The 15811-nt window shown below is 37.3% G+C and overlaps 3 protein-coding genes across 3 annotated transcripts; 2 read left to right on the top strand and 1 right to left on the bottom strand.

Moving 5' to 3' along the window:
- Window positions 1–228: 228 nt before the first annotated feature.
- Window positions 229–3965, bottom strand: LOC108818923 (phosphatidylinositol 4-phosphate 5-kinase 1). Its single transcript, XM_018591877.2, has 8 exons — window positions 2608–3965; window positions 2365–2529; window positions 2048–2213; window positions 1728–1838; window positions 1448–1641; window positions 1222–1352; window positions 1042–1135; window positions 229–792 (listed from the first exon to the last, which is right to left on the bottom strand). Exons 1-8 carry the CDS (start codon window positions 3678–3680, stop codon window positions 486–488), a joined length of 2241 nt encoding a protein of 746 aa, XP_018447379.1. The 5' UTR covers window positions 3681–3965; the 3' UTR covers window positions 229–485.
- Window positions 3966–8740: 4775 nt separating this feature from the next.
- On the top strand, window positions 8741–10058 carry LOC130498500 (nuclear transcription factor Y subunit B-9-like). The gene has a single exon (XM_056991914.1). The coding sequence runs from the start codon at window positions 8894–8896 to the stop codon at window positions 9443–9445; it is 552 nt and encodes a 183-aa protein (XP_056847894.1). The 5' UTR covers window positions 8741–8893; the 3' UTR covers window positions 9446–10058.
- A 3919-nt stretch (window positions 10059–13977) lies between these two features.
- Window positions 13978–15811, top strand: LOC108819441 (phosphatidylinositol 4-phosphate 5-kinase 5). Its single transcript, XM_018592482.2, has 2 exons — window positions 13978–15109; window positions 15236–15811. The coding sequence occupies exons 1-2, from the start codon at window positions 14238–14240 to the stop codon at window positions 15624–15626; spliced, it is 1263 nt and encodes a 420-aa protein (XP_018447984.1). The 5' UTR covers window positions 13978–14237; the 3' UTR covers window positions 15627–15811.

Genomic DNA, 15811 nt, shown 5'->3' with positions numbered 1-15811 from the left:
GTAAAGTTGTATTAGTACAAAATTTATTCACCAAAAAAAACATGGACCCCCATACTTTAGATGGTTAAAGAAGCATCCCATGAGATTAATTAAATTTTTAAAATAATGGGATAAACTTTTTCTCCTTTTCTTTAAACATTCTTTTATGTGACTTGTTGTACACTTATATTAATTCCACATTATTCTGAATTTACCAAAAACCAATTTCAATTTTGTTTTCCATTGTAATTACTATGTACTTAAACCTTCACAATCTATATTCACATATACAAATATATCGCTCACCACAAAAATAGATAAAGCTTCTCCCAACCCCCAAAACTTTTTGACTAATTATCTCAAAAGAAATAAATCAAGAACTCCCAAGTCGCTTTCTTCTATCTTTGAGATTACCTTTTTATCCTTCTTTGCGCATCATCCCATTTGAAGAAGCCGAGAATGTTAGTAAAATCCACTATTAGCCTTTCTCAAATCATCATCATTCTTTAGCCGTCTTCGATGAAGATCCTACTGATGAAGTCTCTGAACCTCTTGGAATAGAGTTTAGGATCAACGGCTGAGATGGAAGCAGGATCCGCTTGTAACGACTTGTAAGCATGCTCAATCTTTTTGGTTATGTCGTAGTCTTGCAAGATGTCAATGACTCCAAAGTAGAGCACCACTTCATACATCTCACCGTGAGATGGATAGTTAGCTCCTCCTCCTCCTGGTGTATACTGATCAAAGTCGCTTCTTCTGGCCATTCGTTCCGCTCTCGCTGGCATGTTTGCACCTAATCTTATGGATGGTTTCCTGTTAAAAGAAAAAATAAAACAGATTGAGAACTTTGAGCAGACAGGACCACATGATATGTTTCACACCTCATTATCATTGCTACACTCATAACTACTACTAATCCGGAATTGAATCTCAACCACTACACATGTCTCTGCAATAATCAAAAAGGCTATATGAATGCAAAAAGCTTCTTCGGTGAAGAAGTCAACTTGTTAACATTAAACAAAGAAAAATGATTTGTCAAGATATAAATGTTTATGTTACCTGCCAGCTAAAATCCGGTCCATGTCTTGAAGTTCAGCCTCTAGGAAGCGACAACCACGCATGAATTTCTCATTCTGATATGAATCTATCCTACCTGCACAAGATATTGACATGAGTTTCACAGACAGGGTCGACATCAATTAGGGGACACAGATAGAGAATGATGTCTCTTAAGTTTACCAGATCTCAAAACGAATGGAGAAAGCCCCATCTTTTCTCCTGTGTTGTCATCACGGAAGTGAACGCCAACTAAAAGGCTATAATCCATTATTCTCTCCGCTTCCAAGAACTCACAGTCTCGTTTTATTTGCCTGATCATGAATTAGAAACGAGTTTAAGTTGCTGATTACTAGCTGAGAGTAGCATAAGCAAAACAAAAAGAAACTGAGTAAAGCATGGAGCTTACTTCATAAGCTCTTGATACCAGTTTCTCTGAAGACGGAAAGCAAAATTGAGATCAAGGTCCTTTAGAGTCGTTGTCTCATCAATCTCCCCTTCAGGCTTTGCTGTACTGCGTCCATGGGAAGACCCTTTGAGGTCAAACCGTCTCTGGATTCTATACTCGGAGCAGAACAAGTTTCCCATGACGATAAACCGAGTCTGATAAAATTGTAAACAAAATACTTGTAAAAAATTTCTGGAAACTAAGAGACCCACTTAAACTTTAGATGTAAACAACGCATTACCTTTTGGCCACCAACGGGTTTCACACAATGAACACCGTAGAATCTAGTCACGAGGGAGTTTTCATATTGACAGACATGTTTGTAGTAGCTTGGAAGCATTCTCAGAAGCACCTAAAACAAATGAAGACAAAAGGTCAAGTTTCATTTTAGCTAATCACGGACTTAGTGGAGTTTATGATTAACAAAGTTAATGTGAAAGCAAAGAAAGAAACAAACAAAAAAGGTGTCTCCACCGCTAATTAAGTAAATTAAGAATGACAAGCATGACATGAAAAGGGTCAAAGAAAAAAAAAACAAGACGGCAACAACTAAATACTAACCTTGACTTCCGATTTCTTCACAGTCTTGATCATAAACCTATCATCTTGAGTTAGGTAAAAGAAGCTTCCACTCTTTCCAGGCGAAGATAACTCCCTAAGAGCCTCGTTTCCACATATAGCTACCATATACTCAGCTGGATCCACTTGGAAATGATCCCTGAGACGTCTACAAACAAAATTGCCACAAAAAGAAACACACTTCAACATACAAAACTCATCAACTAAACCCAGTTATTCGGGTAAAGACACATCAGCAAACCTAAAAACACAACTCAGCAAACTTGCTAAAAATCAAAACACTTTTTTGAGAAAGATACCTGAACACCAAAGGGCAATAATCCTTCCACCGGAAATCAACCGACTGATGCGGCGGCGTAGTCTTAGTACCTTCCGGCGGAAACCTCGTCCAAAACTTCTCCTTTGGATCGAAATCGGTCTCCTTAAGCTCTCTTACAACCGACGCAAGTTTCCCAACAGAGTACCTAAATCACAAACCTTCATCAACACACAACAGAAACAGACTCAAATCCAAATCCCACCAAAAGTTACGAACTTTCTACCTTATCCCTAACTGCAAGTTCAGCATCAAGTCATACTTCTTATGCCCTTTAGATATAGTCTCCCCAGCCTTCTTCGCCTCACCGTTAAACCAACAAGGATTCTTCTTAAACTGACGAACACGATCAACAGACAACCTCTCTCTATAAATCATCGACGCCTCAACGTTATCAATAATATCACAAGTAATATCCCCAGCTTCTCCATCAGACTCCCAAATACATATCCTCGGGAAAACCTTCTCCCCACCCAAACTCCCACCTCCACTATCAACAGAAGACCTCTTCCTCGTCGCAACAACCAAACCACTCCTCTCAACCCCACCGTCAAAGAACTTCCTCATCACATTACTCTGATCCCACGCCCCGACACAAGAGCTCCCATCAACACAACTAAAAAACACCCCACTCCCTCTCGGCACCCCGTTCTCCCACAATCCTTCGTAACGGTCTCCGTTAGGCCAAACCAACACCCCTTTCCCTGAGATCACCCCTCCTCGCCACTCTCCGGTGTACTGGTTCCCGTTTCTCCACACGTACCTACCACGGCCATCTTGTAGATTCCTCCTCCACGTGCCTTCGTAGAAGTCTCCGTTGGCGTAACGCTTCTGCCCGTGGCCGTGCTTCCGATCCGCCGCCCAGGTTCCTCTGTACGTGTCCCCGTCGGCGCCGGTGAACGTCCCGAACCCTTCCATCCTCCCGGACCTGAACTCTCCCTCGTAGGTGGCGCCGCTCGGCCACGAGAACTTGCCTTTCCCCGAGGCCTTCCCTCGCTTCCAATCGCCTTCGTACATGCACCCGTCGCTCCACAGGTACTTCCCCGATCCGTGCGGGAACCCTCCCGAGAAGCTCCCGATGTAGAGATCCCCGTTCGGGAGCGGCTTCTCGATCTCCAAGGGAGGCGTGGGGGTCACGCGCCGCGTTGCTACTTGAGATCTCGATCGCGTCATGGTGGGAGGAGGCTTAGCTGACAGTAGCAATGAGTCGTCTCGTCTCTTCTCAACGACGCCGTTTAGTAACACTTCACTACTAGCTTCTTCTTCGATGGCTTCGCTGTGAAGCGACTCTTGCATCATAGACTCATCACTCCACCTTTCTCCGTAGATCTGAGAAAAATGGCAGTTAGATTTGGTTTTTTGAATCGAATCTAGGGTTTAACTGTTTCTCAGATTACGGTTAATGTGGATTGTAAACCGGAAATGACCGGAGGAAGGAGAGTGATATAGGGATTGGTTGATCAGATTTCACGAGTTTTCAAATCTGAGAGCAAAACCTTGAGAGATTCTCTCTACAAGAACATCAAAAATAGAAATGATAGAGAGAGAGAGGTAACAGAGACAGAAGCAGAGAGAGAGATAGCTAAATAAAACACTCAGGATTTTTTATTTATAAAAAGAAAGTTTTCTTACCAAAAAGAAAAAAAAATAATTAAAAAAAGGTGGAGAGAGAGAGAGGGAAACCATCGGGAAGCGGACATCAAAAGCCCACCAGCCCGGAAAAAATAAATTAAATAATTACGGCTTAATAAATAAAATAATCAACCGAAACGACGACGTAGTGTTTCATGTGTAAAAACTAAAAACACATACACTCGAGATTGTTTCGGATTTGTCTTTGTATGATTTTAAAGCGGGTGTGTGTGTGTCCCGCGTAGTTATGGGCTAACGTCCCCATACGTAGTAATATATACAAAACCCACGTAGAAGACCAAATCATTATTTTTGGTCTACCTCTGTCCTCTGATCATTTTTTTTTTTAAATAAAAAAAGGAATAGAATGATTATGATGAGGATTATCGAGATATCTTGATTAGGAAGCGAATTTCCAGGTGATAGTGTATTATTATTTTAAAAAAAGTTTTGTTCTCTTCTGTGATTAGATGATCGCTGGCTTAGTGGGTTTTTTCTTTTCTTTTTGAGTTTTGATTATGCTATATTCCTTGTCTCTTCCTACTTCGGAATTGATTAATTAATTCAAATTACATTATTCTGATTTGTTATTCGAAGTAGGTTTCATATTCCCATACGGATAGTGACAGATCATGAAACTTGTAGATGTATACATTGTCACGGTTCAATTAAAACAAGAACCTTAGCAATTTCCCATAAACCCAAATTGACATTTTTATTAGTAAAGTATAAAGTTTCTAGAATTATGCGATTTTTTTTAAAGTCCCCGGTTTCACAATGGCTTTAGAAAAATAGTGCTCCTCCTTAGCTAATGACTTTATTTAGTTGGTTCCCTCCTGTTTTCGTGCTTTGTAAAAACTAGTCAAATAATAGTACTCCCTAATCCGTTAAACATATGTAGTGATTAAAAAAACCATTGAGTTTGAGTAACATGGATTTTGCAATGAATAAATACGGATATTCAAAATTTTGGATAATAATCAAATTGATATCCAAAATAATCACATTACCTAGATCTTGATATTCCAAATATCCAACAGACTAACACATGAGTAACCTATTTTTTTTTTATCAAACAGAAATGCATTAACTTAAAAGGAGACTAGTCTCCTAGAAACAGAGTTTGAAGCATACAAAGTAAGGGCCGATTTTGCCACTGAATCAGCCTCAGAATTAAAATTGCAAAAAATGAAATCAAAGGAAATAACACCAAAGAGAGAAATGAAATGATAGATATCAAACATGATACCGAACAGTTCAGATTGAGACCCTCTCTTCTTCAACAAGTTGATTAGTAACCTATTTTTTCTATCAACAATAATTGGTATTGAAAAAATAAATATAAAAAATGAAGAAGGTATGTTTCGATGCTATAACGAAACTCATTTGAAATAATAAAAACTAACTTCGGTAGAGAGTGTTTCACATATGTCCGAGTGCTTTGATTTGAATTAAGTGGTAAATAGGACATGATTGTGCTTCCATAAAACGTAACATCATCAAAACTAGGATGCAACCGTGCAAGCAAACTTCGTAATGCACACGTATTGAAATGTTATAAGCACACCTAATACACCACTAATGTACTTCTAAAATGGTCCGCGTAGCGACTATAGCTGTGGTGGTCGGAGCATGATCAAATGCATTTTTTAAAAAATGATCAAAATGCATTTAATTAATCACCTTTAAAAAGTCTGTATAAAATATCAAATAATCGCATTATCAAAATAAAATTTTGCCAAGGGACGTATAGATGTAATCTCAGGTTGATATTTCTTTAGAAAGGAAAAAGTATTCCAATGATCATTCAAAATCTTTTAAAACACTTAATTCAAATTTGATATTTATTGTATCAACTTTAAATCACCTTTTAAGTTTTAACGTTTTTATAGCGACTTTCCTGTGTGTGGGAGCTATATGTTCTACACTTGTTGCATGTTTTTTGGCTGTTAATTGTTATAGTCCTTGTTTTATTTTAGTTTATTGTAGTAAGGATTTATACAGTCTAGTCTTCTTTTTATTAATCAGAGGATACCTAGGCCAAAATCCAACTAATCCTCATGAAACTGTTCAGATAATCCAACTATCTTTGTATGCTCAAGTAATAGCATTTTTGTTTCCAGCAAAAAACGAAACTAGAACCAACAGATTTATGCTTTACTCCAAATCAACTTTACTTTTACCACTTGGTTTTCATAGTCTTGTCTTGTCGTCTTTCAGTACTTAAGCTTATAATGTAAGTAAATCCTCCAGTTATTTTTGTGTCCACATCAATGAACAAAAAAATACTGAGAAAGGGAGAGTGTATGGCTGAAGGTATTTTTCCATTCATACGCCATGATGAGAAGGTACTCGACGCCATACTTTTCCCCTTACGTATTCAAGACAGCTCGTGGCTAGATCATTACTCTTCGCTATATACTCGAAACCTAATTGAAACTCTACTATGCTTTCAAATCACTAAACCTAAAAGCCCACGACCTTTTTGCGATGCTTCGCGATCATTTATTTAATGCATGCCCATTTCCTTAAACAACTAACCACTCATGAATTAGTTTGAACTTTTCTTAAATTTTTATCTGGCTGAGCTAATTAATTAATCACTCGTGATTTTATTTAAAGTCACTCTACTGACAACTTGGGTTAATTAAAAGTACCTACAGGAAGATTGTCGATAAGTTATGACGGTGTTCATTGCTTGTTTCTGTTGATGAAAAAAGGTTGGCTAGTGTATGAGTCGTGACCGTGTTTAGGTGAAATAAACCTTTCATCAGGCGTTATTCATAAAGGCTATAACTTATTCAAAATTACATTAATTTTGTTTTTGTTTTCAAGAGGGTGATTCAAAAAGTTTTTTAAGCTGGCAAGGCATTTAGAAGTGCCTTTTTTCCTTTTTTATTTATTTCGAGTTAGCAATAACATTGGCCGGGGCACATATGTGTATTTTTTTCTCAACTAGTGATGCAGTCTAAAGTATACCATAATCTCAAATCAAAATGTTAAATTTTAGATTTGAAATGATACTACATCAAAATATTTAGTAGTGCAATTTATGTTCTGCAACTTGATTAGCTACAACGGTTGAGAACGAAAATCAGATTATTTAAGAATATATGATTGATCTATCAGAATACGTCAGTTTAGGTGGTCGAAGCGAAGGTAGTACCATGAGAACTGAGTCTAGATAAGTTTTGGTCGAGTAAAGTTTGTAATAAAAAATATATCCCTTTTTCGGGTTTTAAAATTTATAATATTTATACTTAAAAGAAAAAACAATGTATGCACCCTCCTCATCGTCACAAATAATAAAACACCTAAACATAAATACATTTTTGTTGGAACTTTAACAAACATGAATAAATTTTCAGATGGGATATATCTTTCATCAGTAGCTTGTGATTGATTATATACAAATAACAGTATTACATGTTTAATTGTCTGGGAAATGCAGGAGAAATACTTGTACTGCACATTCGATGTTTTTTTCTTTTAAAGAATATATATTTTATTTAAAATGTATGACCGGCATGATTTTAATTTTTAAAGAATGCATGGCTATAACTTAGACGACGTTGTTTAAAATAAATAGATGACGGTCCTTATCAGTTTAATTAAGAGTAGAAACGGGAAGGTGAAGAAGACAAATAGTTCCTTTTACAGTTGGACCAATAGAACTGGGATGGCACATAAAGTGGGTCCTATGTTTATACTATTGGGCTGTCACGGCCCATCTTTAAAGTGTCAAATCATCCACGACATAGACGGTGACAAATGGACAAAATGTTCGCCGGCCAAGATTGTGACCACGTCATCGAAACTTCTGAATGTTCCACCTGTCAAAGCTTTTTTTTCGTTTTTTTCTGAACAACTCCACCTGTCAAAGCTACCGTCAAAAATTACGATCTTTTGTTTTATTTTTGTTTGCGCGTAATCATGAATCCGCCACACCAAAATAAGGTATTCCAACTCTATTAGGCGAGACTAGTCTTAGTTTCATACTACATATCAATGTCTGAGGAACACGTTTCAGATATACACACAAACAGATTTTGATTCATAGTCTGTCTCCTCTATGCCAAAATAAAAGTTTAAAGCTGGAAATGTTGAATTCTACTATATGTTATCACACTAACGCTTATTATCTGTCTACTAGTAGTGGCCTAGTAGTGAAAGCTTGAGGAGAAGTAAAACCGCTCTCTTTTGATTTTTACATATCAAATTTGTGTTTGGACTTTTAAAGTGGTGGGGAACTGGGGATTGTATGTGTTAGTTTTGTTTGTAGGCCGACGACCCAACGAAATAAATACATTATAAATTACTCTAATAATATATTTATTGGTTTGCTCCTCGTAACGGCTGAGTATTTTTTTTTGTTTCATAATGAATATACTTTCATAAAAACTCCCACTCACGTTAATCAAACTCAATGCGATAATACTTTCATAAACATCGAATTTCATGTATTTCGAAATAGGAAAGAGATCCTTTTGACTTTTTTTCTTTGTTCTGAAAATATAAACCTAACAGCAAGAATCTATACAGTATGCTTAACAAGGGTCACAGTTCCAGTCAACAAAAAGTAGACGGCATAAGCTTATCTACTAGCCTGTAACTAATCACGTGTCTTCACTTAACAGTCCTCATTTCTACTATTGGAGTCGCATCCTATAAATTTTGATTTCATTTAGTATTCTAAAGAACATCAGTTTCTCTCTTGATACGCTTTCTTAATACCTTTTTTAATTTAGAATTATTTACAAATCAGGATTGAATGTGGACCAGTAAAGCAACTCAATCCCGACAATGAACAGCTCCAACAATGCCTACGTTGTCGACAAGAACAAGAGTGCCGTGCCTCAGGAAGAATCTTAGAATCATGTATGCCTCCTGAACAAGACCACTACCTGCCAATCGCAAACGTCACAAGGATCATGCGTAACATCTTACCATCGGAAGCCAGAATCTCTGAAGAGGCCAAAGAAAATATTCGAATATGCGCCACCGAGTATATTAGCTTTGTGACCGCTGAAGCTAACGATATTTGCCAATCTGAGCGACGTACGACAATAACTGCTGGCGATATCCTTTCGGCTATGAGCAAGCCTGGGTTCGAAGATTACGTTGGACCACTCAGTGTGTTCATTAATCGGTACCGTCACTTCGAGACCGATCGTGGGTGTTGTTCACTAGGTGAGTCATCGTTGTTTGATCCGGCCTATGGAAGAAGTGGTATTGGGTTTCACGGTCCATCACCTCATGGCCCACCACCGCTTTGTCCACTACCTTATGGCCCACTACTGCATGGTCCTCCACCTCATGGCCCACCTCCTCCGGTTCCTAATGGATTACGGTTTGTTGGATCAGTCTATGGTAATGGGTGGTGGCGTTCGGTACTACCCAAACAGGTCGGGTCAGGATGGAACTACTGGTGATGGTGGATCTTCATCTTCTATGACAGGAATGCCGTTTTGTGACCATTGTGGTCAGTACAAGTGAAGGTAAAAATTTCTTGATTCTCTGCATCCTATTTAAATTACATGTTGCATGTTTACATGTTTGAATACATAATAATTACGTCTAATTAAGCATTTATGTTCTCTTTACCTAAAGAAAAAGAAAAAAATATATATTGTTGCATCTTTGAAGAAAAGTCTTCGTTTCCAAAGTTCGATTTCAATACTTTTGACAACTGATTTCAAAATAATTCATTTGGGAGATGGTATAAATCTGCATTTTTGTTGAAAAATATATTAGTTGGAAATCGTAACTAAACATAATATGTAAAGATGCAACAATATAGTTTTTTTTTTCTTTAGATAAAGCAATTGGCATTGATAGAAGACTAGAAACACCCTCTTTAAAAGCCAACATATAGAACATGTAAAGACTCTAGGAATATGTACAAACCACACTATGTTAGGAAGCTATATTACTTAAAGACAACCTCATATTCTTAAGTAACCAAGGTTAAAAGTTTTAACTGTTGTTAAATAACCTTGATAAAGCAATTGGCATTGATAGAAGACTAGAAATACCCTCTTTAAAAGCCAACATAGAACATGTAAAGACTCTAGGAATATGTACAAACCATACCACACTATGTTAGGAAACTATATTACTTAAAGACAACCTCATATTCTTAACCAAGGTTAATTTTTTAAACTATAGTTAAATAACCTTGATGAAACCCATTCCTCCTCTTAGGTTTACTACATATCCTCAAGTTTTCTCCTCAATATTTCCTAAAAATTTGTTCTTAAGTCAGAAATGGAGGATGGTGGTCCTTACAACCGTCGATCAGCTCCCACAATGATAATCTCACTCATCGTCATGTTCAACACACTCGGACCAATTCTTGCACCACCAACTAATCTCAACGCATCAAATCCAACACCAAGAATGACAGAAGCTAAGTTTCGAGTCAAACAAGTAGCAACAAAGATCTTTTGGGTGTTAAACAACTCAGCGTTTGCGTTAGGTCTCGCGGCAGCGTTAGTACAGGTCGGGAAACTTGTAGGACACGGAACAAGTGAAGTTTGCGAAAAAGTCTCTTTCATGCTTGTGATGGTCGCTCTTCTCCTTATGTCGTTTGCGGTAGTGTGCGCCGTTGTTGTTAGGCTTTATCCTTCTTCGTTGCTTTCTGATTTCTCCCTAGTTCAAGGTCTGTTTCTTCTGATATCTACCTATTTCTGCTCTTGCGTGTTCATTGCGGAGATTCTTGGATGAGATCACAAATCATATTTTTATGTAAGTTGATTAGTATAGTAATTCGTATTTTCAATTTTTTTTGGTCAATTCGTATTTTCATTCTATATACTTTGAATTTGTGTTATGTTTTATTTTGTTGGATATATGATATATTTTGCCTAATCATCAAAAGCTTTCTTCTTTGTTTTGATGTTTTCATAACATATAAGGAACAAGCACAGTCTTATTGTGAAAAACACTGTTAGAAGATTTAGGAAGTGCAATCTGTACTCTGAGCTGTTTGTTGTTGCATTTTGAGTCTCGGAGTAACTTGATGTTCTGAGTGTTCTCTCTTGCACTGAGTCATGCCAATGATAATGTCGAGCATGGTTCCCGTTATGACGAAGAAGACGAGTGGACCTTGAGACTTGCGTTTTATGCCCACCAGGGTGGCAACCAATGCGCCTTACCCATGCATGTCCCTAGTGCACTGCATTCAATAGTATAATTGAAACTTTTAAACACTTGTTGATTTTTTTTTCTTTTATAAAAGAACACTTGTGGATGTTTCATCGTCAAGAACAGCCACCACCACACTGTGAAATTATACAAATAGTACGCTGGATAAGTGACTAGAGTGGCTGCATTACTAATGACTCAATGATAAAGTTATGACTCCTAGATCATATATACGAAGGAGTCCATATATCTCCTGATATGGGCCTTTTATCGCACTTGCTGGGTTTTATGGCCTGAAAATTCAAATGTTGGGCTGTGAATTGAATGTGCCGAATTCATCTAAATTCAGTTTCTTCCGTTGAAGTTGTTGCATTACAGAGTCGTCAAGGGAATAAAGGCTTCAAGATTACATGTTACAAAGTACAAGACGAAACTTGAAGTTTTTAGAGTTTTAATCACTCTGTTTTACCTACAGAAACTGGGAAACACGAGTGTACAGGAGACTAGCGCACATACGATTATATTTTGTTGGGATTTCAAAACCGACCACGTCGCGAGTGCTGCTGCATGTCACTTATTATTATGTCTTTTTAGGATTTAAGTTTTTGGTTAACATCGAGCAAGAGGAGTGAAATCAGATCATGCATGATAAGTGACATACGTTTTTATCTTTCACGCCTTTCATGATGGATGTTAAAAGTTGGCGCATATGCAAAAGTTTTCACCATTTCGTTTAGGCTGTGATTCGGTTTGCTGCAAACCGTATATAATTTGTCAAAAGTTTATTTGCTAGCTAGTGTTTCGCAGTTGTTAAAGTTAACAATAAAACAAAACCTCTAAATTTATATATGAAATGTCAAAGCCCTAAATATGTTTGTTTCTTGTTGTATTATTTGTAGGTAAGAAAGAGATGGAAGGAATAATGGAAATGCATAATGATCAGGTTAATAAAAAAATGCATAATGATTCTGCTTCATTCATATCCTTTTTCCATTATCAAATCTCTAAATATTTATTGTACAAGGTAAATCGTCAGCAGAAATCCAAATTAATGTTCAAGATATGTAAAAAGTGGGTTTTCTTTTCATTTAAAACGTTTTCAGGCTAATAATAATGATTAAAATCATAGTGTAATTAAGGCTTTGAATTCTAGCTCCTTAATTAACCGGATCACCATAAGTTATTGTCATATTGTATATTTATCATATCCAAGTACTTATATTGTTGGCTAAATGCAAATAAAAAATTCAAGAAAATATCATCTGGATCATGTTATTTATTAATAATTTATTCAAATTTGGCGACATTTTATATAGCCGTCTCCAACATTACCAACATCGATTATACCAACAGTTAACCACACTTGTTGTTTTTATTTACTTCATCGTCGAAACTACTTCGTTAAAATATAGCAATGCCTGAATTTTGCCTTATACGTATTAGTTCTCGTGGCTTAGGGATCTCTTATCTTAGCCTTGGACACAAACACAAAAACTAAAGGAATATGTTTAGCTTATACAACAGTACAAAGGTATTGATTCTTCTTTTTATCAAATATAGTATATACGACCTCATTTTCTCATTATCAACTTTATCATGTGTACCAAATCGTCGTAAAAATGGATGTGTACCAAAAAAAACTTGTCATTTTGCAAACTTATTGGATCAAATGGAAAATATCATGACAACTATATATCCTATTGTTGTGTGATTTTGACAAGTACGAAAATATATTGTTGGTTTCTCTGTGTCGTTTCATCTAACTATAACAACCGGTTATACAGCTATTTTCCATTTTATCATTTTATAGAACAACCAAAGTTTATTCATTTATACACTTCCTAACACCAAACGGTATTTGGTAAGAATCTGTTGGTTCACAATAAGTTTGATTTGATCCAACCCTTCTTTTTATTTTCTTCGCCATTAAATATCTTGTGAAGAAAAAAAAACAATTCTGTGTATATATAGTAATGAATCGATTTCAGCCATCCTGCTGGCAGATCGCGCACCATATTTCTTACCAAAAAACAAATAAATTCAGCGATGTTGTTCAATGTTATAGACACATAAGTTGACAAAACACACTATTTTACATGCTTGAATAGTAGAGATGACAGAGTGGTGGACTGGTGGTGACTTTTTTTTTGAAACTAGGCTGGTGGTGACTTTGTGCTATGTATGTTTAATACAAAGTTTTAGATAATTTAATTGATCTAATTTTACTAGAGCTGGAAGAAAAAAATCTATGGAAAATCGGAATTTTGTTTTTAACTCCAAATTAAGTCAGATAAATGTATATTTTATTAATTAGTCCTATTAATGCATATTTTATTAATTAATAATAATATATTAAAGGTATCAAAAATATTTATTGATCATAATTATACTATATATTATTATTATTTTAAAAATAATTATTTAATTTTATACTATTTATGATTAAGTATTTTACTAGTACTTTAAAAAATTTTAACTATTAATTTAAACCAAATCAAAGCAAACAGTGTACAGCTGGCGTTAAGTGTGATTTATCAGGCCTTTTTGTTTTTGATAAACAGTACTTTTATCTGGTGACTGTGTGTGTCGTGGCACGTGCCAGCTTTGCAACAGTAAAGCTAAAAAACCGTATCCGTCGACCAATACACTCCCGTCATGACCGGGGACCCTCTCATCCAACGGCTATCATTAAACTCTTTGGTAAATCAACCGTCAGATGTTAATCCAACGGTCCACACTAAAATCTACTTTCATCTCTCTCTCTTCTCTCCCCTTTAAAATCAGACCGAACCCGGTCCAGTTCCCCCTCTCTCTTGTCTCTCTCTAAAACATAGATAGCTTCGCCGTTAAATTTCTCCGGTACCGGAAAATTGATAAAACAAAAACCAATTATCGAAGTTTTTGTGTAGTTACGGATCTCTATCTCTCTCGTTCGTTATGCTTGTTACGGCGGCGACGCGGCGGTTAGTGTATTCTCGCCGGGGAAACCGAGAAGTTCGGTTATGACCAGAAGCTCTCGTTACAGGAGTCACTCGTGCTGATCGTGTTTTTTATTGTGTTCCATATTTTCGGAAACAGATGGAAGGACAGGCGAAGCTGACGAGGACACAGTCGTCACTGCTCCGGTCACCGTCGATAAGATCGTCTTTTCACAGCTTAACTCTAATCGACAGCGAAGTCTCTCACCAGACGCGAGACCTAGAAGCCGGAGAGAAAGAAGAGAAACAGAGAAGAAAACCGTTCGGGTCAAGTCCTCGAACCGGATTAAACCGAATCAACCCCGGTTTAGCTTTCGTCATGGTCTCTCTCTCCTTCCTCAGCCTCTCCTCTTTCTTCCTCTTCCTCGTGATCTCCCAAACCGGCGAGCTTCTCACCTCCGAGAACCTCCTCTTGGCTCTGATCCTCGTCGCCGTCGCTCTCTTCTTCGCCTCCAAGAACATCGCTCTCCTCAACCAAACCATACTCGCAGTCAAAGAAACCACCAAAAGCTTAGCCTTCCACACCAAGAACCGGTCAAAACCGGTTCAGTGGTACATCGGCGATACCGAAACCAAACCGGAGAAGAGAATCAAACCGTTCGTCAGAGAAGGTGTTCAGTTCTACAGCAACGGAGACTTCTACGAAGGGGAGTTCCACAGAGGGAGATGCAACGGGAACGGTGTGTACTACTACTTCGTGAGAGGAAGATACGAAGGTGATTGGGTCGATGGGAGATACGAGGGTCACGGGATCGAGAGCTGGGCTAGAGGGAGTAGGTATAAAGGTCAGTATAGGCAGGGTCTTAGACATGGTTATGGAGTTTACAGATTCTACACTGGTGATTGCTACTCTGGTGAATGGTTCAATGGTCAGAGTCATGGGTTTGGTGTTCAGTCTTGTGCTGATGGTAGTTCCTATGTTGGTGAATCAAGGTTTGGTGTCAAACATGGGCTTGGATCTTACCATTTCAGGTAAATAAATGATTTTAACCAATATTGGAAAAAAAATAGCTAGGCTAATTTTTAAAACACTGATTTTAAATATAATTGTTGAAATTGATTTTTAAAGAAAATATTTATTTGTTTGTTTGTGTGTAGAAATGGAGATAGGTATGCAGGGGAGTACTTTGGAGACAAGATCCATGGGTTTGGTGTGTATCGTTTTGCTAATGGTCATTGTTACGAAGGAGCGTGGCACGAAGGTCGTAAGCAAGGGTATGGTGCTTACTCGTTTAGAACCGGTGATGCTAAATCTGGTGAATGGGATTCGGGGAAACTTGTAACGTTTCTTGATCCTACTACGAGCGAGCCGGTTCGCAGAGCGGTTCAGGCTGCTAGAGAAACGGCTAAGAAGGCTGTGAATCGGAGACGAGTAGATGAGCAAGTGAGTCTAGCCGTGGCAGCAGCTAATAAGGCTGCAACGGCGGCAAGAGTGGCTGCGGTAAAAGCAGTTCAGAATCAGATGGATGGTAACTTTTGTCAAAGTTGAAAACTTTGGTGGAAGTGTAAATTTTTCTTTTGTTGTTTTTTTTCTGTTCTCTGTGTGACCCTGATTGAGCTAAAATAATGGAAGCTTGTTTCAGAGGTTTTTACCAGAGTAATTTTCCATGTAACAAAACTGTAAATATCAGATAAGAAAAAAAAAAAATGGCGTCTATCTTTACTTTTTGTAAA

The sequence above is a fragment of the Raphanus sativus genome, chromosome 8 (genome assembly GCF_000801105.2).
Source record: "Raphanus sativus cultivar WK10039 chromosome 8, ASM80110v3, whole genome shotgun sequence".
Classification (NCBI taxonomy): Eukaryota; Viridiplantae; Streptophyta; class Magnoliopsida; order Brassicales; family Brassicaceae; genus Raphanus; species Raphanus sativus.
Note: the sequence above shows the minus strand (reverse complement) of the source record. Positions and strands in the feature narration are given on the sequence as shown.